Consider the following 26,433-nt stretch of genomic DNA (forward strand, 5'->3'; position numbering starts at 1 on the left):
AGCCAGCTTTTTCAAGCAACGCCCGATAAATGATATAATGAAGATAATATATAAAGTCGGGTAATGCACGAAAAACGTATTTTTCGAAACTAGAAATCTTGGCATGTGTAAGAAAACTAAAATGTGTGTATAAACTATCAGGCACATAAAAATGCAATAAACAATAGTTGAAGCCAAAAAAATGGAAACGAAAAGCTTCTTTTCCAGTTTTACTCCATGAAAACTCACATCGAGACAACAGACTCAAATGAGCAATTACAGAAATGCTTGGCAGATCATCAGACTCGACCTTCTCCGATTTGGATGAAACTGAAACTCACGACTAATTTTTAAAAAGGACGTATGTATTTTTGCATTTCACTAAAATTGTCTATTTCAAATCTTTGTAACTCGGAAACCGTTAATTGTACAAAAATGGCATTCAGGAAGAACTTGTACGGAATCGATAGGGCACTCTAAAAAAATATACACTGAAAATAACTTTTAATAAATAAATAAAAAAATCAGGGTTCCATTTTTTTTTGATGATTTTTATTTCAAAGCTGTTATTAAAACCTACAGATTGATGGCTATCCCATCCGTGCCTTTTGAAAAATAAAGAAGTTACATCTAAAAAAATTTACAGATATATTCGAAATTTCAAGTTCTCGTTGAGAGAATAGAATATCATTCTACAGGTTGAAGGTGATAAATTGGTTCATGGTATCCTTTCTTTTAAAATTAGCTGTTCTTGAGATACTTGGATATTTAATTATTTATAATTCCATGAATTGTTTATTTGCTTAAGGGTATTTGTGGGGGGTAGATATAATAAGTGCCTCTAAGAAAAGAAGTTTAATGTGAAGTTGATTGAACTTTCCAAAAAACGATACTTCTTGCAAAGTACAGATGTTATTTGCACTTCAGATGAGAGAGGAGAGTTGGCATCACTGGAAGTGCGATGTGGTGTTCTGGTGCTGCTCTCAAAAAAGTATAATTTCAATGTGTTGTTTGATACGTATAGTTAAAAATTTGGTTGAAATAGTTATTTTGAGTGATCATGCAGGTGTGGCAAGTGTGCGTTTAGTAGTGAGAACACTATTTATTGAATAATATTGATCCGCGAAACTAAAGATGCTCAAGCGGCGAAAATTGAGAATTTACCGCCCCAAAAATTTACTATGTTAACCTGTTAACCGATCGAAGCGCCGTCTGCATGTCATTGTCGGTGTTGTTAGATTTCTATGGAATGGGTGAAAGTTTACAAGTCGATCGTGTCATTCAGACTGAATGTCAAGGGGTGGTCTGTAGCGGACCCATTCGCGAGTGTTTTTATTTTATCCTTTCAGTGGTCGTGTTTCATCTCGCGTTGCTGACAGCAGAGCGTACAGGAGAAAAGGGATACTGGTGAGATCGTTCCTTGGAATAATTTTATATTTTTCTAACTAATTATCTTTATCCTGAGTATCGAAAAGCAGGTTTTGTTGAGATCATATTGTTTACCAAAACATATCCGGATCTCTTTCCCTCCCTACCAACAAATCCCCTATCCCGTGGTGCTCGTGGAGATGGCTGCTCATCGTTTTGCAATCTGGGAAGCTTTGTATTTTCGCATCAGATGCATTTCTAGTATTGTGCCTGTGCAAGTCAATTCCTCTTTCAATCCGATCACACAAATTTCATGACAGCATATCATTTGAGATTTTGAAAATGAACACCATTTTTAAATAATATACTCTTTGTTCCACTCAATTCAATTTAATATTGGAGGAAGTTTATTTATTAAGGCTTGTTCGCGGCAAAATCTGGACACTCTCAAATACGTATATCTCCGAAAATCCTTCATCAACGTCGAAAGAACTGTGTGTGGTCGCAATAAAAATCCGGATCTGTCAGTAAGAAAACTTACAAAACAGTTTGGTTTTCCAGCAAGTACGGTCCATAACGATCTTAAATCTTTCGATACACGATTGACAACAGCAAGGAAAGCTAAGGGATTCCGAATCACCAGAAGGAAGCGAAGGTGAAGCAAATATTGCAGAAGAGACCAGATCTATCGGTACGTACTGTGGCTAGAAACATACAAATGTCTCCAACTTTCGTGCATACTTTCAAGCACCGGTTTCCAAGGTGAAAACTGTACCGAACCGTAATGATAAACAGAATGTAACGGCTGAAACCCAGGCTTGCAAGTTGTATCACGAATATTTGACGAAATATTCCTGCGTGATAATGACGATGAATTTTATGTGCTGGAAGACTTCAAGCAGCTCCCTGGAATGCCTTTTTATACTGCCATGTAACGGAACGGCATAGAATAGCATTTCAGGACGAATAAAAAGGCCAAGGTTTTCAAAAAAAAAGTTACTTTGGCAGACAATATGCATCTGTGGTCAAACAAGCCAATGCTTCATCACTACCGAAACGATAAGCAAGGAAATATACCGCTTGCCTTAAGAAACGATTTTTACCATTCCTACGCAGCCATGTCGTTCCCTAGCTGATATGGCCTGATTGGGAATCTTTTCACTACGTCATAGATGTTTTGGAATGGCATAAAGCGGATAGAGTCCATCAGGGGTGCGAAAATTTGACATTTTTTTTAACTGTCGCTAAGCACAAGACAGCCACTACCAACGATCCGCTCAGCTGCTACGTTTAACAGTAGCCAACACGCAATGACACGATAGCTAGGTGCAGTCGTGAGAGCCACGACACACGACAGCAACATTGGGAACAGTTCATTTTGTCGCACTCTCTCACAGCAGTCAAAGCCACACCGTTCGCTCTGCGGTAGTGTACGTACATTCTGGATAGGTAGCTGCTGCATTTATTTTCGTTCAAGATTTTTTTAAATGTCGCGAGCTCGAAATGTCATGACATTTCTATAACTGGACAGTCATATCGGTTGTGACTGCTCTGGACTGCATTAGAGTTAGAGCGACGCTGTCTATATTGCTTCACACCGCAGCGGGCTACCTGGAATTCTGGAATAATTATAAGATCATGTAGAAAATGAATGTTTTTTATTTAATGTAATTTATAATAGCAAATCGCTTGGTAAAAACAGTATTTAGATTGACTTATGAATTCCGACATACATATATGATATTCGAAATGTATTGCTAAGGCAAAGAGAAACTTATGCAAAGCAAAGTCTTGGCATTACATTCCTTTTGAGGAATTTTTCCTTCCTGTTTCAACAGACTTCACAGCTGTTTCTTGGTGAATCATTGCATGGCTAGTACTCCTTATGAAACAAACGTAGTTATGAAAAGAAAACGCAGCGGGCAGCGGTTCAACGCGATTCGACAACCGGAACAATATATATATATATATATATATATATATATATATATATATATATATATATATATATATATATATATATATATATATATATATATATATATATATATATATATATATATATATATATATATATATATATATATATATATATATATATATATATATATATATATATATATGTATATATATGCTTCACACCGGTGTAGTGCCACCGTTTAAAACTAAAATGCCATTAAATCTGGCTTAGAAGTTTTCAACTAAAACAGCTGGTTTTCGTCATTGTTAACGATTAACTTTTGTGATTTTACAGCGTTTATTTTCAAATGGAATTATTTCACAAAGTTTGGAAGTAGTTTTGAGAAAAATACACACGAATTGTTTCCAAAAAACACTTCGAAGGTATCAAGCCATTATTAATGCTGAATGTGGATGAATTTGCTATTAATGCATTTGGCTGAAGGTAATCTATTCAATGAAACAATACTTGAAAGAAGTTTCGCTTTGTTGCAACAGCGTCAGTGATATTAAGTATCAGATTGTATTAGCATTTAACTCAAATCTTATTTTACACGTAAATAAAGTAGGCTCAATAAAATTTCCACACAAAACAGCTCGTTGCATGCCAAACGATTTTATTAGTAATCTATTATCCTGTAGCTAAAAAAAAATTAAATCTCTAAATTTATCGTTGATTTCTTCGAAAATGTGAGTACACAGTTTAATTAATGTTGAGAAACATATTGATTCATGGTCTTGATAGATTTGCGAAATTGCAAAGCCGAAAGATCCTGCAGAAAGATAATGTTACTGCAAGAAGTATGTTTGAATGTTTGAAAAAAGAAGTTTATTTGAAAAAGGGGGCTTTTACTAAGGTGGGGTGCTTAATACTATTTTTCCCTAATACATAACTTATATATATATATATATATATATATATATATATATATATATATATATATATATATATATATATATATATATATATATATATATATATATATATACATATATATATATATATATATATATATATATATATATATATATATATATATATATATATATATATATATATATATATATATATATATATATATATATATATATATATATATATATATATATATATAATACATTATGCACCAAACCTCTACAAATTCGTGCCACCATCCCGGCTGGAAATCAAAGCATTAGTTAACACTGCTTTTCAGCTTTGCTCACCGAACCGCTTCCTTCCAACGAGAGTGCGGAGCAACAAAAAAGAATGCAGAAAAACCGTCTGCATAGCGGACCAAAACTTACATGTGTATGTCTCTATACACCCCGTGAGAACAGGCATAAAACGAATTTCAACGTTGAGCCTTGTTGGTGGATGTCTCTCGAAATTTGTAGAATTTGAAAGGAGAAACTGTTCTTTGTGGTAAGCCATTCTCTGATTGAAGAGAGGAGAACAGCTACCGATGCGAGCATACGGGTACATCCACGAGAGAAAATGTCATGAGAGCTATGACATTTTTATCCGCTGCAGTCACGGCAAAGTTCATTTGGCGACAGCTACCATTTGTGCGGTTTGACTGTCTGCTGTTTCGTGTCATTCTCCGGTACCGTTCGCAACCCTGGAGTCCATGTTGTACCGAATGAGGCGAATCCTCCTAGCTGCTCGGAATTGCGACCTATCGAGCGGTATTGGGTTCACGCGAAGAAAGACTTTTTTCAATATAAACAACATGCTACAACCATAGAAAAATTTCGAAAATCGTAAACAAAGTTTGTAAAGAAGTCTGCACAAACTCAAAAGTTTATATATTCTCCATGCAGCCTATATAAGTAACTGTACTTAATTTTAAGATGACTAATAAAGTACAATTGAAATGATGCGTTCTTCGGTTCCGGAATTACAAGGAAATTTTCGGTTCCGGAATGTGCAAATCTATGAGAAAATGCTCACTCAATTTTCTCGGAAATTTCTTAACCGATTCTCACAAACTTAGATGCAAATAAAAGGTCTTGGAATTTTTCAAAAAGTCTCAAAAAGTCAGTCATCCAGATCCAACTGTCGGTTCCGGTATTACAGCACGATAAGTGAACAGTTTTTAATTTCATGAGTATTTCTTCAAAAGTGAAGGCAAAACGAAGTTCAATTTTTTATAAAACTTACTGGTAAACTTATCTTGTTGGCAGACCTTGTTATTAAGTGGATTTAAATCTACTTTGGGACTACTAGTCTCCGATTTCCGCTTCTGAATGAACCAGTAATAGATCCTGCTTCAGGTTCCGAAATTATAGGGCAATAAGTGTCAAAACATTCAAACTGTCATACAAATTGATGCAAAATTGGTACGCATCAGTACATGCTGGTACGGTAGAAGAAAACAACACCGCCTAGAACACAGCGTTCTTTGTTCAATTTTGTATAGCGTGCAGGGTTGCTACATTTAAATCTGTATTAACTTGTAGGCTTCTGATCAGATTCGAGAAAGAAATTTTTAAGGAATGTATTCGAAAAATATTCAACAGACAAACATGATCACCAAAAATTCATTTTAAGTCGAACTTTTTCGAAACTCTAAGGAAATAAATAAATACATATTAGCTATGTCTTTGCAATGTTGATTAGTTCAACCTCTTCTCCCCTTTTAGGTCGGGGCTCGAATATACGATTAGTGATAGGCGAGCGCTCACGAGCCGTTCATTTGAACTGACTCGTAGCAATGAGCGATCGAACCACGGCTCTTCAAAATTGAACCGCGGCTCTCAAGAAGAGCCTTGGCTCTCAGCATTAAAAGATAGCCAAACTGAGAACCGTGGTTCATCCGTTCTGCTGCTCAAATTTGACAACCGTGGTTGTTCCATTAATCTTGAGCCGCGGCAAATAATAAGCAAAAGTCTATGCACCGCTTCTGTACACTAAATGGAATTGCATGGTAGCCTAAACCATAACGAAAATGATGGAATTTACTAAAGTGCTACTCGCAAAGTTAATACATATTGAACTCACTTGCTTTTATATCTAAATAAAATAGGTTGTGTTAAATTTTATTGAATCAGAAACCTGAAGTAATGTTTATGCCTATAGTCAAGTCAAAACCCATTCTGAAATGTTATGAGCATAGCTCCGGATTCCGTTCAGTGTGCTGCTTCATTCAGTCGGAGCGATGCCAAATAGTTGTAGTGTCATTTTTCTCGGAAGCGCTCGCGATGGAAACTTTTTTCCTGTTCGCCAGACAAAACTGGTTCCCGTAGTTCTCTGTTGATAGATTCAAACTTCCGTAGATTTCCGTAGAAAAAAATCCAATTTCCGTAGATTTTGTCTACGGATACGTTGGTCCGTAGAAAATTTTCGAACCCGTGGATCTACGGAGATTTTCGTAGATCTGACATCGCAGTTCAGTGGTTCTGGCTTCTAAAATAGAGAAGAAAATTCATTCATCAGGTGGTGTTTTTTTTATTTACCTTCAGAGATGCCAGTTTTGCAGATTTTAAAGTAGATTTTCCGTTGTAGGCTGCAAATATTTATTCACCTCCAGATCGTTGGTTCCCGGAAGATTTAATGATTTTTTGATGACTTTCAATTGAATTATTGAAATCTGCAAACTTTTGAAACTTTGTTGACCTCGTCAAATCTACAAAATTTTACACGTTCTTAGGAGCATTTCGACTTTTTTAAAGCTGCCAGCAGAGATTACAAATTTGGACCTGGCATCTCTGTTTGCCTCAATTAACTTTTTTATCTCAGTATTCCAATCGAGTCCTCACGGTTGTGAATGAAAGTTCAATTATTCTTTAGGGGTTTCAGAAAAAATTTGAGAATATTGCAACCTGATTGGATTGCAACCGAAGAGAGTGGAAGCGTGCAAGCGTAAGATAACTTTTGATCTATTTTCTTATACCCATTGCAATGATAGTTTTTGTACACCTTCATAGTACTGAAATCATGTCGATCAGTACCAGTGCGATATGGTACCATTTCGAGCGGAAAGAAATGGCAAATGATAAATTCTCGGGCATATGCCATTACTGCAAAAAGAGTCTTGCATTGTCTGGAGGATCAACAGGTAATCTGCGGCGGCATCTTTCAACAATTCATCCAACAATATGTGGGAAAGAACAGCATCGTCAGAAACTTCTGGGAATTTCAAATCTGGTTCTTTGCCGAATCCTCCTGAAGGGTCCACGTCTAGTTTATCATCAGCTCCTGCTGGAGGATCAACATCGACAGCGATAGGTTTGGTTAAAGATGATTCACAACCTGTTTCTCAGGCGCTAATGACTAATTTCATCGAAGTTATTAAACCAGTCCCTGTCCAAAAAAATCGATCACTTGATATTCAGTTGCTCAAGATGATCTGTAAAGAATTTCACCCCTTTTCGATAGTCGAAGATGAGGAGTTTAAAAAGTTTGTAGGAATGTTGTTCCTAGCAGAAAGACCCTTACAAATAGTCTGCTGCCGGCAGTTTATAATAGTCTTTTAGCTAATGTGCAAAATAAATTATTCGATGCTCCAGCTGTGTGTATAACATGCGATGGATGGATCAGCATAAATAATACAAGCTTCTATGCATTAACTACTCATTTTTTCAACTGTAATACAGAAAATTTTCTACAGACCAACGGATCCGTAGACTGAAATCTGTTTTGTTGAAATGCTCGGAGTTTCCTGATAAACATACCGCGGAGAATATTTCGAAATGGATTAGCACAGTTTTGACACGATATTCCATAAATTTTAAGATAACTGCTCTTGTGCTTCATGAAATGCAGCAGAAGCTCAACAAGCCGACGATGGAATTGAAGCCGGATGTCCCTACTCGATGGAATACTACTTACGACATGTTGGACAGAATATTGCGAAACAAAGAGGCTGTTGTAGGGGTAGATGGGATAAAATGCACCACCTAAGGAAATGTAGCTATATCTTAACTATAGAGAATAACACGGAAGAGTTTCATGCATGACTATCTTCCGTAATCATTATTTCTCAAAATTACGTACAAATACTCGCTGAATACATTGAAAATACATGAAATATCTTATTTTCTATAACCCTTTAAAATGTCTATTGAAATATATGCGGGGCATGACGCCCGATCGTGGAACACATGAAAAATATACATTCTAAATTACGCGAAGTGACGATTAGGTGAACATAGAGGCAGGATGATCTTAAACAACGGGTAAACATCCATCAAAACATCGGATTAATGCTCATGAAAACCACGGGGCAATATGCACCCTCATAAATCTTCTTCTTTAAAGAAAACTTGAGACTTTTCATTGACAAAATATGTGCCAGATGGAAGATTGTTTACTATTATTCATTAAATTGATAACTTATCGATAATTGTTGTAAGCGAATTCTTGAGCATTTTGCCTCTCACAATTCGGGTCGTTTTGCCCCCAATAATATGAGACGATAAATTTGACGATTTTTCTATAAAATTGCAAATACATCGTCTGTATTAGAACTAATTTTAGAAACCCGAATGATTGGCAAAGAAGTTCACTGGTTACAAAATTTAAATCGTCTTCCACATTATGGCTCGGGGGTGGGTTTTACCCCATCTTCCCCTATCTACGTTAGCGCTTTTTGATTCAAATCTCTCGTTGGACTCAGTTGATTAGATAATCATTGAACACGCTGTCGATATTCTCAAAGTTTTCTTCCACGTGACAATTGAAATATCCGAAGAAAAAACTGTATCGTTATCTAAAACTGCAGTACTTTCTAGATCGATGATCCGCTATGTGAAACGATATATAGTGCGGGAAAAACCCATGCCAGAGACTGTCACGAAACTCTGCGATCAACTAATTAATGGATTAGTAAAACGATTTTCGGGCCTTGAAACCAATGAATTGATAGCACAGTCTATCTTCCTTGACCCTCGCTTTAAAAAGCAGGAATTTGGAGAAGACGGCAAATATTAGCAAGCACACCAATCGATAATAAAAAGGCGGGTGGGTAATGTCAGAGACATAACTGGATGTCGTGAATACGAAAACAACTGACGTGTTCCTTAACACTTCCGAATATCAATTGTATGAAGTATGTACGCATTCCCCTTTTTCACATTTTTCGCAAAAACAAAGAACGCTTCACTTGATCTCGATTACTGTGAATTTCACACAGCGAAAAGTGCACAAATCTAAGCAAACTGTTCTTGATTTGCAGTAAACTGAGGATATTTCCCTACCATTTGCAAACAACAAATCCTAATAGTTCATTAGAAAACTTTTAGAGCCATTAGAACAGCTGATATTGTGCAATGCTCTCCACCGTTGTTTTTTCCCAATGCTAATGACTGGCAGCTGTGACGTAATCGCTCTTGTCGAAAGCGAAACTAGCTGTGCAGACGACACAAAACACATCTGCTCGCAGGGGCGATAGAATCCAAACTGATTGAATTTTTGTTAAGAGATTTCCTTTTATGTGATTTCGTTTGTAGCTTTTTCACTAATGGGCGGTCCTAACGGCTATAAAAATAGCCGCATACAGAATTTTATTGTCGATTATTTCATTTCGGATTTGCATAATTTATTGAAAGAAACTATCAATATACTGTAGGGATTCGTTTCCAGCATTCAGAAGAGTCAAATTGCGTAATTCTCTACGACATTAAACTCTAAAACATTTTTTGCAAAAAAGGCTTCACTTGATCTCGATTACTGTGAATTTCACACAGCGAAAAGTGCACAAATCTAAGCAAACTGTTCTTGATTTGCCGTAAACTGAGGATATTTCCCTACGATTTTCGAACAACAAATCCTAATAGTTCTTTAGAAAACTTTTAGAGATAGAATCCAAACTGATTGAATTTTTGTTAAGAGATTTCCTTTTATGTGATTTCTTTTGTAGCTTTCTCACTAATGGGCGGTCCTAACGGCTATAAAAATAGCCGCATATAGAATTTTAATGTCGATTATTTCATTTCGGATTTGCATAATTTATTGAAAGAAACTATCAATATGCTGGAGGGACTCGTTTCTAGCATTCAGAAAGGTCAAATTGCGTAATTCTCTACGACATTAAACTCTGGAACATTTTTCGCAAAAACAAAGAAGGCTTCACTTGATCTCGATTACTGTGAGTTTCACACAGCGAAAAGTGCACAAATCTAAGCAAACTGTTCTTGATTTGCCGTAAACTGAGGATATTTCCCTACGATTTTCGAACAACAAATCCTAATAGTTCTTTAGAAAACTTTTAGAGCCATTAGAACGGCTGATATTGTACAATGCTCTCCACCGTTGTTTTTTTCCCAATGCTAATGACTGACAGCTGTGACGTAATCGCTCTTGTCGAAAGCGAAACTAGCTGTGCAGACGACACAAAACACATCTGCTCGCAGGGGCGATGGAATCCAAACTGATTGAATTTTTGTTAAGAGATTTCCTTTTATGTGATTCCGTTTGTAGCTTTTTCACTAATGGGCGGTCCTAACGGCTATAAAAATAGCCGCATACAGAATTTTATTGTCGATTATTTCATTTCGGATTTGCATAATTTATTGAAAGAAACTATCAATATGCTGTAGGGATTCGTTTCCAGCATTCAGAAGAGTCAAATTGCGTAATTCTCTACGACATTAAACTCTAAATCATTTTTTGCAAAAAAAGGCTTCACTTGATCTCGATTACTGTGAATTTCACACAGCGAAAAGTGAACAAATCTAAGCAAACTGTTCTTGACTTGCAGTAAACTGAGGATATTTCCCTACGATTTTCGAACAACAAATCCTAATAGTTCTTTAGAAAACTTTTAGAGCCATTAGAACGGCTGATATTGTGCAATGCTCTCCACCGTTGTTTTTTCCCAATGCTAATGACTGGCAGCTGTGACGTAATCGCTCTTGTCGAAAGCGTGCAGACGACACAAAACACTTCTGCTCGCAGTGGCGATTGAATCCAAACTGATTGAATTTTTGTTAAGAGATTTCCTTTTATGTGATTTCGTTTGTAGCTTTTTCACTAATGGGCGGTCCGAACGGCTATAAAAATAGCCGCATACAGAATTTTATTGTCGATTATTTCATTTCGGATTTGCATAATTTATTGAAAGAAACTATCAATATGCTGTAGGGATTCGTTTCTAGCATTCACAAGGACCAAATTGAGGAACTCACTGCGATATTCACCACTTTTCGGAACATTTTTCCCGGACGATTTGTTGTACAGCAGCAGATATTTTGTTCTCTTCCTTAGAACGCGTTCTGATTGGCTGGTGTTGACATGGAGCAAATGAGACAGGTTTTTCAATAGTGTACTATTGAAATACTTCAATGCTTTTGCTATACACGTTTAAATTGAAAAATTTCGATTCTATTGGTAGTTAGATTATATAAATCCTTTCACAGATCACTGAGCTATGAGCTTTAAAAATACGAGAAAGGCAAACGCGCCTTATGAATTATCCTCTTTGATACTCGTTTATACCAAACATTTCAGAAAAGTTTAATTTTGAATTATTTGAGACTATGTCACAAAACTGAAAATTTTATCTTAAAATTGTGATCATATTTCCATGTCGGCATGTCGCAAGTATTATGTTGATTCATTAGATACAACAATAGATATTCACGATCAGAAACTTATCACTCTCTCAGAGGGTAAATTTTGAAAAGGCACCCCATAGTAAAGTAAGTCGTATTCACGACAAAAATCTGAGGATGACAGTACATGAACCGACCAATGTGGAGCAAACCTATAGAATCGATCCAGTCGAGGCTCGATCATCTGTATGGGAAGAGTTTGACGAACAGGTTGGGAAGTTGCGAGCTTCGCATGATCCATCGATTGCAGCCACAATCGAGGTCGATAAATATGTTGCTGAGCCGCACTTGCGAAAATGAGCAACCCGTTGATATGGTGGAAGGAGAGAGAAACGGTTTATCCTCTGCTTTATCAAATGGTTTTGAAAAGACTGTGTATACCGGCCAGCTCGATTCCTTGCGAACGGATTTTTTCAAAAGCAGGGCAAGTTTGCAGTGAACGACGAAGTCGATTGACATCAGCAAACATTGAAAAAATCATGTTTGTGAACCAAAATTTTCCATGATCATAGAAATGATATAGAAATGTACTAGAGAAAAAATACAGTTATAAGCGTTTTGTTATTTATTTGTTGCTTATTATCTAATACCGAAATTGACCTTCACACCCCTATAAAAGATTGTGTCTTTCCACCTAACATTTCTTCAAGAAGAGCCACTGAGGCGCTCAATTGAGCCGGTTCACCCAATGAGCGCTTATAGTAGAGCCGCTCAATGGAATGAGCCGTATCGCCCATCACTATATACGATAACTGTACGAGTATCTCCAAAAGCGGCTTCTCCATCTCCGGCTCATTGCTTTCCAAAAAACAACACTCTGTGCATATCTTCCCTTTCAACGTCGACGACACATTGATTAAACGATATATTTCACCTCAGAAGATTCCACCAGCAAACGATGGATCTCAGTCGCACATTTCGTATCATATACACCCAAACCTCCATTTACGTCCTTTATATATGTATATATGTATTAATATACGTACGCATGTGTGCAAATATTTGTATTTCTTTATACACATAGATATTGGTGAAGTGAAGGCGACCATTTATATGTATACATATATACACATATATGCAGATGGGAGAGTGTGCAAGCATACATACATACATATATAAGGTACGTAAATGGAGGTTTGGGTGTAATCGGAATCACAAATCACTCTTATTTGGATCAAGATTTGCAAGATCTTCTTTGAAAAAAATAGACTGCATAAATACAATCAAGCAATGTTGTTCACAGATACCTAAGCATTCATTATAATGCTTGGAATACAACATTTCTACGGCCGACGGGATCTTCTTAAAAACGCTTATTTAATCTTTTTACTTAAATGGTCTACCAATTGTTAAATAACATTATTTTTTTTTAATCAGCATACAAAAATCTGGACATTGAAAACGATACAACTTATCAATTGTTGGACAAATTATCAATAAAATATCGTTGTCCTACACCCGCCAGGAGAATTAAAATTGCGTCTTGAATATTATAGTGCTCATTCACTTCTTTAAGCAACTAACATGATTGCCATATCAGCTATTATTCAGATTTCTGTTAAACATCCGTTGATCTAAAGTCAGCTTGTTTCGTCTCAGTATTTGAATAAGATGAATCATAGGCGAAGGGAATTGGCAATGTTATTTTTGTGCCTTATGTGCAGCTTTTCTGATAAGAGTAAAAACGCAAATAGTTATTGACTCGCATGTAGATAGCGGCATTATGAGAACAATGTAATGGTATTATCTCGAAATCCATCATCCGTTAGTTTATTTATATTTCGGAGTGATGCGAATTTTTCAATTTCTTCAAAATTTTGTACTATTATTATCATGTTTTAATGACAGCTACATGAAAATTGAATAAAACATTTGAAAATAAACAACAAAAGAATGTTCTATTGGGTATGATAAAGTTTTCACTATATAAGATTTATCGCAGCAAATAAGACTGCAATAAGAATGTTGAAAAGTCAATACTACTATAAATTTCATTTTCGCTCTTACCCTCTGTCCTCGGTGTTCAAACTCATCCGTAAAGGATATCCTTTCAAATATTTCACACTCTACAACTGAGATCGGACAGGTAGATTTCGCACCACAAATAATTTTCAACGACTCACGATCGTTTGGCTTTGTGCACGTGGCTAGAATCCGAATTAGCACCGTTCAGTGATTCTCAACGTGGTGCTCTGTTACTATGCCACTGTCACAAAATAAGAAACCACAGACCACAAAGTTTTTTTTTACTACCCACAACGGAACTTGATGCGGCAAACATATTTCGAAAATTTCAAACCGTTCGATCGGATGATTCGTGAGTCAAGAGTACAGTTTGATAATCACCGTCTCAAACGATTATCATAACTAACAATCGATTCTGCCAATTAACACGCCTTTTTCGGGTCGGCGTCATCTGCTTTCAGCTAAACCGATATGGTTGAAATGGATAATTTTCCTATGTTATGCGACGTATACAAGACTATTATTATCATCCGCTTTTGAATGTTCAAATTTAATGTGACGAAACCAACTGCTTCCCGAAAACTAGAACCTAGTAGTTTATGAGCCATAACATTGCCGATGTAATTTGATCATCCCTTGAGTGCATTGTTTTCTGTCCATTGTCACTTATGGATTGTTCCGTTCCGTTTCCATTCTTGAGTAGTTCACAACTCATTCAATTTCTGATGTTTGTTTTTTTTCTTCATCGTTTTTCCTTTCAATTTCTAGATTACAGTCCTCGGGAGTGCTACGCATGAGTTCTGCATATTGATAACTTTCGACACATCGTTCTAGCTCACTTACTCCTGTGATCAAGTAACAGGGCGCGGGCGCAGCATAATCGTTGCCACTTGTTTGCGTTCTGTGCCATTAGTAAGCGTATGAGCTGTGAACTGTCGGGTGGGCCCTGATGCTGAAAGCCAACAGAAGAAGACGCACATTGACTGGAATATCAAATAGCAGTACGCACTTCCAAACAGGACGGAAGAGGAACGGGCAGGCTGGCCGGTTCCGATTGGCGCCTTGTCTTCGACTTAATCCAACCCGTGACAGTCAGAACCCGATCAACGGCCGTGACAGACGTCGCATTGGTCGGAAGATCAACGCGTTCAGAAGCCAACTACTAGTTTGTGAAGTGATGAAATTTAAATCCGAACGATCATAGAACCACAGTTTGCGAAAAACATTTGTGTGACTCGTGTGTGCCAGTGAACGATCAAAATGTTGTACTTGAAAATTATCGCAGTAGGCTTGTGTTCGGCGTTTATGTTGGATGCTGTCCAAGCGGCGGAACCGTGTTCCAATACTACAGTGTAAATATGAAAATCTGAGTAAATTTTTTATTTAGCAAGTGTTCATCTGTTTATCCCAAAATACGCTCCAATAACTTGAAGTAGATTCGGATGTGAAATAGTTAAGAAGAAATATTTAATTTCTCCGTTTTTTTCTCAATGCTTCGAGAGTGTGTTCTGTGTGATACCGAGCCTACTCTGCCGATTCATCATGCAACAAAACATGCACATTTTTGGAAGAACCATAAACTGAAAGGACAAGTATTTGTGATAGTTTCTAGCATAAATACCACTCACAAAAATTCTAACGGAGGAAATCATACACAAATGAATCAGTTAGACTGTCAATAACTAACATTTTCAAACCAAAAGAAATTTATAGATCAAGGTTTTTATTTTTTCCATAAATACGTTTATTTCATAGGCAATATACATAAGTTTTCTTCGCCGTGGCATTCACAATACATAGTACTTTAAACCTAATACATTTCGAATATCACATTAGTATGTTGGTATTCATTAGTTAATCTAAACACTGTTTTATCAAGCGATTTGCTATTTTGTACATGATCTTATAACTATTCCAGGTTTGTTTGTATCAGTTCATCACTTTTATTCAATGTAAGATAGCTGGCTATTGGTTGAACTCATGGAAGAAAAAACAGTCTAACATAAAACAAAATTTAAATTGGAACTTCAATTGTCTTTATGAAATGATAAAGAAGTTTCATGTAAGAAAGGTCACGACAAGCAAGAATGTCTCAAACTGGGACATTGGATAGTCTACCTTGGGTACGCAAGGAATTTATTAGTTGAGATCTGACATCACGATACTCCACGCATGTCCAAACGACATGATCAATATCGCGATAACCTTCGCCACGAGCACAATGATTAGTCTCGGAAAGTCCAATTCGAAGGAGATGTGCATCTAACGTGTAGTGATTGGACATCAGTCTGGACATCACACGAATGAAATCTCTACTCACATCCAGTCCCCTGAACCATGCCTTTGTCGATATTTTCGGAATAATTGAGTGCATCCACCGACCCAGATCATCTCTATCCCAAGATGCTTGCCAGCTGGCAAGTGTTCTTTGGCGAGACGCGCTATAGAATTCGTTGAAAGCAATCGGTCTCTAATAAATTTCACCCTCAATAGCACCACGTTTGGCTAAAATATCGGCTCTTTCATTGCCAGGAATGGAGCAATGAGCCAGGACCCAAACTATTGTGATTTGATAATTATTATTCAATATGACGTTCTGACACTGTTTTATTTTGCCCAAAAAAACGGTTCATTTTTGCCAGCAGCGTTTGAGCGAATGGCACTCAGGTTATCTGTGAAGAGAAAATAATGGTTTGGAGATAATGTGACGATTACACTCAAACTGTGATGAACTGCTGCTAACTCTGCTATATAAACAGATGAAGGTTCTTGAAGCCTAAATGAAGCCGAAACATTATTGTTGAATATACAAAACCCAGTAGCCTCTTCAATTCGCGATCCGTCCGTGTAAAATATTTTCTCAGAGCCAATGCCTGAACTTACTAGTAAATATTTTTGGGATTTCCATCGAGCGTAGGTGTTCCGGGATTCCACGCACTTCGCGCTGCATGGATGTGTCAAAAAATAAAGTTGAGTCAGGGACATTTAGGAGGCTGTCATGGATAGGAATCTGGAAGGGTCGATTTCCTGTGACATATGGTTAAAATATACTGTCATGAATCTTGTTTGAGATTGAAGCTCAACTAGCCTTTGGAAGTTATTAATAACTAGGGGACTCAGTACTTCACATCTTATTAGCAGTCGCGATGAAAGCTCCCAAAAACGATCTTTCAATGGAAGAACTCCCGCCAGAACTTCGAGATTCATTGTATGTGTCGAAGGCATGCAGCCTAAAGCAATTCGCGAAACAACGATACTGAATTCGCTCCAGTTTGATAATATGAGAGTTTGCAGCGGAACGAAAGCATATTCCATCACTGAAAGTATCGTTGTCTGACATAATTTCATTAGATTTTCCGGATGAGCACCCCGCCAAGATCCTGTTATTGTTCGAAGAAAATCTACTATTTGTTGGCATTTTGTTATCAGATACCTAATGCGTCCTTCCCAAGTGCATTTGGAATCAAACCACAGCCCGAGGTATTTGAAAGTCAAAACCTGTTGGATCATTCTAGATCATGGTTTTTAAAACTCCAAATTGAATAGATAGCTGGTGTGGAAACACTTGTATCAACAGCTTGAATTATCAAACAGAAATCATTCTGCTCAGCAGTTTATGTTGAACCGTTAGGTGGCGATAGCTGTTCAGCTGTTCTTAGGAGCAGTATAGCAGTACGCACTTCCAAATAGCAGTACGTACGGTTCAGCAATCTACGAGAAAAATGAGTTACACAGTTTTAATTTCGTTTCACATATCATCCTGTAGTTCCGGAACCAGAGGTCGGAACCAAACATAATTCAGGGACCTTGTTTGGAAGCATACGACTTTTCATATGAATCTGAGTTTGTAGAAAACGGGTGAGTCATCTCCGAAAAAAATTGAGTGATTTGTCACACACGCATTTGCTGATCTCGACGAACTGATTCCAATGGTATATGGGTGTTATGTTCTTCTAGCATTTATTGCTGTACGTTGTATAAAACAATACAATCATGGAATTACTTTCAACTCAAAAATGCTGTCATCATCTGGTTTACATATGGCATATTCGAACGATTATGTTGCGAAAAACGAACCGTGCTAAAATCGGTTCGAGGCAAAATATCATGCTGTACACAGTTTTTGGGTGCTTGGAAACAAACGTATGTAACAGTATAAAAAATCGTGTTTTATGTTGCTCCCAAGCATTTCTTTGCCAGACAGCGCTCAAAACTTCTAATGCTGGATTAGGGGAAAAAGTCGCTTACACAAAAATTTCGATTTCTCCGTTAAAAATGAACGGATTCTAACAATCTATGGCTTGTTGGATAGGTATTACAGTGCGGAATCTAAGTCTGATAATATATTCTGTTTTCAAGGTCAATTGTGACAGATACTGTCAAAAAACTGAAAATTTTGACATAAAACTTCGTATAACTCAAAAAGTAAACATCCGATCTTAAAACCATTCAATAGAGTTCAGGGTGACGGGGAGACCTTTCATTAGCGACTAGTTTGATCAATCTCTGAGATCTCGACCTCTCAGTTGACAACACACAAACAACACACACACACACACACACACACACACACACACACACACACACACACACACACACACACACACACACACACACACACACACACACACACACACACACACACACACACACACACACACACACACACACACAAGCACGCACACGGACATTTACTCAGTTCGTCGAGCTGAAGCGATTGGTATATGTCATTCGGCCCTCCGGGCCTCGGAAAATTTTTCTAAAGTTTGAGCGAATTCTATACCTATTTTTTATATTTATAAAAAAAGGTAAAACCAACTAACAAGACTTTGAAATTGAAGCAACTTAAAACAAAGTGGAGAAGATTGTTCTGTTTTTATCGCATCGTTACTTCTAGTTTGAAATTTTCAACACTCGTCACCCTGTATTTTGGAGCTAAAAATATGTCATACGGAATAATTTCATTTGAATATTAGTTCGTGAAACTGGCAGAGCAATATCTGAGAAATCGGAGCGTGTTCCATTCTGACGTTTTTGACTGTTTTTTCTGATGCTTCAGAAACTTGTGAAGTTACCTGGCCCCTCCCGAAACGAAATCTTGGGTACGGGTCTGATGTATGCAATATACTTGATTTCCTCGGAAATAGCTGACTACAAAATTGGATGAAAGGTCTTAATAGCTTATAGTCTGCAATAAAATGATATCTTCGACTGTGATGATGCCTCCAGTTTCGCAATTAAAGCGGGGCGATGAATGCCAAAAATTTCAAGCTGTCATAAAAGTGTCCACACAAGGAAGGTATGAAAATCATTTCGGTTATGATGACCGATTTCCGGTTCTGAAAGCATCGGAAGTAGTAGTCAAATATATGCCGGAAAGTTTAAATTACACAGAAAAGTTTCATCATCGCATCGGTTAGTATTAAATTCTATCCGGATTCTATGAATTGAAAACTCGTAATATAAGTAAAGTTGAGATAAAAAAAAAGAACAAGAAGTTTTGAAGATTTCATCCCGGACTGGTGATTCAATGCATGGAGTGCTAGTCTTACAAGCAGAGACGTCAAGTAAAATTTCATATATCTTCAAACAGGGTTGAAAAAGACTGTAAATTCGAAAAAAAAGTCTGCTAGCTCAAGTTCTCTATAAATAATGGAGCACGAAACAGGTTTAGCAAGCAAAAAAAAGACCGCAACGATTTCAAGTTGTCTACGACTATCTTGAATTTCAAAAGTCTTCAAAAAAGTCTGCAAAAAAACATGTCTGCAACTTATTTTAGAAAACTGCAGACTAATCTGCAGACCTGGAATCTCTGCTCACAAATCAGTTGTCCTATGTTCGAGTCCCGACATTTACTTTATTCATCACGAGTTCATTTGTAACGTCAACTTGTGAAGCTTTATTAACGCAACTAATTAAGTTTTACTCGATGACAGCACAAATAAGCTGTAAATAAATCCAATTCATCTTTTACAATTATCGATGAGAGTACTAATTTGAAAAACCATTGAATTCCATTGATATTACACACGTCACTAACACATGGATCAATAAGTCCCGAGACTAACAATGGAAACAAAATTTTTTTTGCGAATTTTTTTTTCATTCACCAACATAATCACCTTTTAGGTTGATACAATGGTTCCAACATTTTTCCAATTTTTCAAAACCATGTTTATAAAAAAATTTATCTTTCGCTTCAAAATAAGCTTCAGTTTCAGCGATGACCTCCTCATTTGAGCCAAATTTTTTTCCCTTCAGCAAAGAGCCAGTAGTCACTGGGGGCTAAATCTGGCGAGTATGGGGGGTGGGGAAGCAGATCAAAGCCCAATTCGTTCAATTTCGCCATTGTTTTCATCGACTTGTGGCAGGGAAAGCAATCGCGGCACCCACTTGGAAAAAACCTTTTTCATGCTCAACCTTTTCATGCTTCAACCTTTTTCATGCTTTACGATCTTTCATTATAATTTTTGTCACTTCACTCATATTTTCCGGTGTAACGGCTTCCACAGGTCTACCCGAGCGTTCCGCGTCATTTGTGTCGGTACGACCAAGTTTAAACTTGGCGAACCACCGACACATCGTTGCTTTTGATGGACAAGAGTCCGGATAACATTTTTCAATCCATTGTTTCGCTTGCACGGTGTTTTTACCCATTAAAAAACAATGTTTTATCAAAACACGAAACTCGGTTTTTTTCCATTTTTTAAACAAACTACAAAACGACTTTACTCCAACCTCGATAACTCAGCTGTTTCTGGTCGGATCGACTTAAAATTTTGACCCGTTTCAAGCAAAGGTTAGTACTCTAAAAAGACGTGGTTACTGGTTTACTACGAGCGCCATCTCTGCTTCAGTCTCGGAACTTATTGATCCATGTGTTATATCCATGCGCGGCAACTATAGGGGGCAAAGCAAAACAAAGTCCTGGCATTACATTCCTTTTTGTAGAATTTGGCCTTTCTGTTTTAACAGACTTCGCAGCCGATTCTTAGTGTACAGAATGGCTAGTACTATGGATCCTACTGACACTAAGAATCCTTCCAGGTCGGGGCTCGAACATACGACAACTGGCTTGTAAGACCAGCGTCCTATGCATTGAACCGTCAACCCGGGGAGCAAAGCACTTTTTGATTTATTGAAGAGGCCTTGCCCCCCAATATTTTGGTAACTGGATTAAATATTCAAAAATTTGCTAGAAATGTCTTATGATATAACACTTGTTTCTGTACCTCGTAGTTCGTCTCCGTAATCGTTCATATTTCTTAACTAAGTTACTACAATTTTTAAACTAATTTACTACAATGTGAAATGTGCTATACTTTACCACTTTCGAATATTGGTTATTACTGGAATAGTAGGAAAAATGTATGTGATTTTTACTTGGTTGCATTTTATTTGCTCTAAATTCTCCGTTTCCTGTATAAAAATGCTTCATATATTGCAAAGTTCAATGATTATTAATTTTTTGTGATTCGGTATTCACATTAAAATTGATTCACATTTCGACAAATATCGTTATTATCAAAGAATGATTATTCTCATCTAATTAATGTATGCTATCAAATACATTTACTAAAATAGTTTTCGCATTAAATTGCAGTAAAATTGAATATGTACGCAAGAATGGCAAGAATTTCATGGTGGCACGGAACAAGTGCTGCAAAGGCTACACCCGCCAGAAGAACAAATGTGTACCGGTTTGTTCCCAGCCGTGCGAGAACTCCAAATGTACCGCACCTAACTTTTGCACCTGCAATACAGGTTACCAGCAGTTTTCGAACTTCAGGTAACTAACCGTTGATAATTACAGCTATGGCAAATAAAAAAAAACACCCAACACTATTGGGACCTTTTTATTTCCAGATGCATTCCACATTGCGAAGGTTGCGACAATGGATTCTGCATCAGACCCGGATACTGTCAGTGCGATTCCGGCTACTATCATGCTAGTAATGAAAGTTGCATAGCGGAGTGCAACAACTGCGAAAATGGATATTGCTCCGAACCAAACGTGTGTCGATGTGAAGAAGGCTATCGACTTGTTATCTTGAATGACTTGCGAATATGCGAGCCGGAATGCGATGATGGATGTCCAAACGGAAAGTGCGTTGCGCCGAATGAATGTCTCTGCGACGAAGGGTTTATCAAAAGCGAATCTGGCCAGTGCCAGAGGGACACGCCATCGACAACGACTCCCGAACCTTGCGAACAAGGATACGAGGAGATCAATGGAACATGCATTCCGATTTGTAACGAACCGTGCATTCATGGCGAGTGTATGGCTCCGAACCAGTGCGAATGCTACGAAGGATACTCGAATATCAACTCTACGAAGAATCATAGATGTCTGCCGATTTGTGCGAACGGATGTTTGAACGGCGATTGTGTCGCTCCCGGCAAGTGCATCTGTCATAAAGGCTACGGAAAGATAGCGGAGGAATGTATTCCGCTATGCGAAAAGTGTTACAGAGGACACTGCGTTCGACCTGATGAGTGTATCTGTGACCGAGGTTACGACTTGATAGACGGCGATTGTATCCCGATTTGCGAGGAAGAGTGTCGAAATGCTGTATGTACTGGTCCGAACTCGTGCACATGTCTTCCGGGTTACAATTATACGGACATTAATTATTTGTTCGACTGTTTGCCGGTATGCGACGATGACTGCGAAAATGGCGTTTGTATAGCACCGAACACATGCGACTGTAATCCAGGTGAGTTCAGTTGGTATAAAAACGAAGGCGAATGGTAGTCTAATGTCAAACTTAATTTTGTTTCATTTGAAGGATTCGTGAAATATGATGACGCCTGTGTGGATCCGATAGTTGTGTGTCGAGCGGTATGTATTAACGGTGTCTGCAATGAGGATGCAAAGTGCATCTGCAATTACGGTTACATAATGAACATGATTGGTTTATGTGAAAAGACCTGCCCGAACGGTTGTGTCCATGGGGAATGTATCGGTGGTGAGTGTCTGTGCAATGAAAACTACCGGCTTACAGAGACGAACTCTTCCGTTTGTGAACCTATTTGCGATGAAGGGGAAGATGAAGAATATGAGAATGGGTGCTTGAATGGCAGATGCATCGAGCCGAACGTTTGTCAGTGCGATGACGGATATGATTTCATCGATGGTAGTAAAACACGATGTCAATCGGTTGAAGAACTTCGTCTTGAAAAGGAAAGGCGACTGAAGGAAGAAATGTGTCAAAGCGCTTGCAGAAATGGAGTGTGTGCTCAAGGTTACTGTCAGTGTTCGGTAGGTTACAGTAATCCCAAAGGCCAGGATCATCGATGCGTTCCGGTATGCGAACCTGAATGCCGAAACGCCAGTTGTATTTTACCTAACCAATGCCAGTGTGATGTTGGATACGAATTTTACAATCATAGTAGTACAGATTGTATCCACGAAGAAACCATTAGAAAGCTGAAGACACAGCAAAAACAAGATCATTGCGAAGAGAACTGTCAGAATGGAAACTGTGAAGAGGGAAAGTGTTTCTGCGTAGTGGGATTCCGTCCGTCAGCTAGTGACGAATTCAACTGCCAACCGTACTGTGACCGACCGTGTTTGAACGGAGTCTGTGCTGGTAACAATCGATGCCGGTGCTTTGAAGGGTATAGAAACGTCAAGGACGGTACTGCGTGTGAACCAGAGTGCGAACATGATTGCTTGAATGGCCGATGCGTTGGACCCAATGAGTGTGAGTGTAATCCCGGGTATGTTTTTGAAGATGGAAGCGTTCATAAATGTGAAAATGAGTCATCGAAGAAGGAAGCTATTGCCAGTGAGAAACAACTTGCTTGCAAGGCAAAATGTGATAACGGCATTTGTATTGAAGGGCGCTGTAAGTGTTTTGATGGATACAACAATACCGATACAACCAAATCAACGTGCGTGCCGTGGTGTCCGGTTGGATGTGAACATGGTGAATGTCGTACTCCTGGGGAGTGTGCCTGTTACGAGGGATATGAACTTTCAAGTGAACACAGCTGTAAACCGATTTGTGAACAAGATTGCATAAATGGATTCTGTGGTAGCCCAGGAAAATGTCATTGTTCTCCGGGTTATACGAAGACAGATGACGACGGTATGTGCATTGCCGACTGTGGTGACGAGGGCTGTTTGAATGGACACTGTGTAGCACCGTACGTTTGTGAATGCTTTGCCGGATATCAGCAGGACGAAGAGGATACCACAATATGTCAGTTGATCCCGGAAATCATCTACAAGGTTGATAGGTAGGTTTAGATTGTGATGATGTCATGACTTAAAAACGCTGCTTACAATATTTTTTTACGTTCGTCATCTTTCGATTTTATTCATTAATGATTTCTTCTTGAAGAGCAATACACGATTGCTTCTTTACCTGGAGAAATACACTCCAAAAAAATTTGAATTTTACAGGTGACTTAATTCCTCATATGATGTAATTCATAAAGACCTAATTTGTCAAATGACGGAAGATTTTATTTGTAATGACTTAATGTTAGATGAGCTTGAATTTTACTGGTTTCGACTGTAACTTGCGTTCTGCTATCAGGTGCGACTGTATGAACTTAAATGCACCTTTTACCAGCCAGGCAGATGCATGCTTCTGTGGCTCAGTCGATTAACAGACATACTTGCGATCCAATGATTCTCGGTTCAAGTCGCGGCGGTTCCTATTAGTATTTTTTTATTTCAATGAATTTCATGTCATGGAGTCTTAGACACAATATTGAATGTTCTTCGACGTAAATTTGCGTGAACTGCGACGCTCCATTTATGTGCATCTAATAAGATGTAAAATCAGGTCGTCAAATGGTGAGATAACTAAGTCCTCACAAGTCCCTATCTCATGCCTCCCCGAGCGTCTATGATGACATTTGGTCAATAGAACGACGTCGACTGGGTGCTAACGCCTTCTGCGTTAGTAGCAGAATGAGAGGGTGCGGAATAGCTTGTAGGTTGAAGCCCATCCTAAAGTGCAATGTTCATCATAGTATATTACAACATGTAATTCTGTTGTTTGTTACATCATGTATTATTATTATTATTATTATTATTATTATTATTATTATTATTATTATTATTATTATTATTATTAGATGAGCGTAACTTACACTGCAACATTAAATGTTATATTGTATCATAGCATATTATTTCATATATTATCGACTTACACTATTTTATGTTATTATATAATATGTTGTATGGTATTATACTGCATTGCATTATATCATATTATAATGTATGATGTTATATTATATTTTATTATATTATATTATATTATATTACATTATATTATATTATATTGTATTATATTATATTATATTATATTATATTATATTATATTATATTTTATTATATTATAGGGTTTATTATGAGTAGTACTGCGTACCTCTGCGCAAAATATAAATTTGTTTTCCTTATAAGTCATCTTTTTTAAAGTAATCTTTTAACTAACTATCAAGGTCGTCACAAGGTGAGCTTGGTCCTCACTGGTTCCTGTTTCATGCCTACACGTGTCTCTGTGGTGACAATTGGTCGAGGGAATGCGTTGATGGCAGAATGAGAGGATGAGAAATGACATATACATTCAAGTAATATAATATCATAGCATATCGTAACATATCATTTTATTCATTCTTATATTTATTATATATTTCATTGTACTATATTATATTGTTTTTTATTATTATTTTCATTATTATATATTTATTGTTATTATTATTAATTTGTGATCAATAATAATAACATATATTATTCTTATAGATGTGGATATTATTATTGTTAATAGAAGAGAAATATTCAACTTCCTGCAGTATTGCGAAAATAGAAGACTGACACTCTACATTAACAGTTATTTTATATATTGTTTTATAATATATTATATTATATTGTATGACATTGTATTATATTATATTAAATTAAAATATACTATATTATATTATTTTGTAATCTATTATATCATTTTATGTTATATTAATATCATTACACTATGTTTCATTGTATTTATCAATATAAAACATTTTGCACGGGCGCGTAAAGGGGAGGGAGCATCAGGGCATCGGGCGAATTGATGACTGGACGAGGGATTGTGGATAGCCAGCCCAAGTCACTCGAAGGAAACTTGTTTCCTTCTGAAGGTTTGAAATGAGTCTGACGCGCCCTTCTCAAACAAACCATCAGGCGGGTTCAAGCATGTATAGCGATATGCTTCATCCATGCACTGGATATTATGGTTGGAAGAGCATCTTTTATTCCCGCGGAATACGAGTAAGTGACTCTACTTACGTATCCGCCCAACCCTTTTTGTTCGCTTTTCGGTTACAGCTATAGTAAGAAGGTGAATGGATGAGTCATATCGGGGCTACTGTAAGTCTATCCGCATCCACTGGCAAGTCCTTGAACTGATGGTGGCTTCACTTCACATCACATCACATCACATCTAATAAGATGTAAAACCACAGGGTTTTTTTAAGTGTGTACTTGAGTTTCAGCGATAACAACTCCATTACAGACAAATCCCTTTCCCGTAAGCTTCTTGTTATATCTAAGAGCAGAAAATTGTCTCTAGGGGCTATATTTGGCGAATATGGTGTATGCGGTTGGAATTCAAATTTCAATACATGAAGTTT

At 37.3% G+C, this 26,433-nt stretch overlaps 1 protein-coding gene across 1 annotated transcript in view; it reads left to right on the forward strand.

The window, feature by feature from the left end:
* Positions 1–26,433, forward strand: part of LOC131429317 (uncharacterized) — a 61,252-nt gene that overhangs the window by 27,172 nt on the left and 7,647 nt on the right. The window contains exons 11-14 of the mRNA XM_058593381.1: positions 15,056–15,158; positions 21,410–21,595; positions 21,673–22,523; positions 22,596–24,051. Of these exons, the coding sequence (XP_058449364.1) occupies positions 15,056–15,158; positions 21,410–21,595; positions 21,673–22,523; positions 22,596–24,051 (2,596 nt within the window). The remainder of the gene's footprint in view (positions 1–15,055; positions 15,159–21,409; positions 21,596–21,672; positions 22,524–22,595; positions 24,052–26,433) is intronic.

Source organism: Malaya genurostris, chromosome 2 (assembly GCF_030247185.1).
Source record: "Malaya genurostris strain Urasoe2022 chromosome 2, Malgen_1.1, whole genome shotgun sequence".
NCBI lineage: Eukaryota > Metazoa > Arthropoda > Insecta > Diptera > Culicidae > Malaya > Malaya genurostris.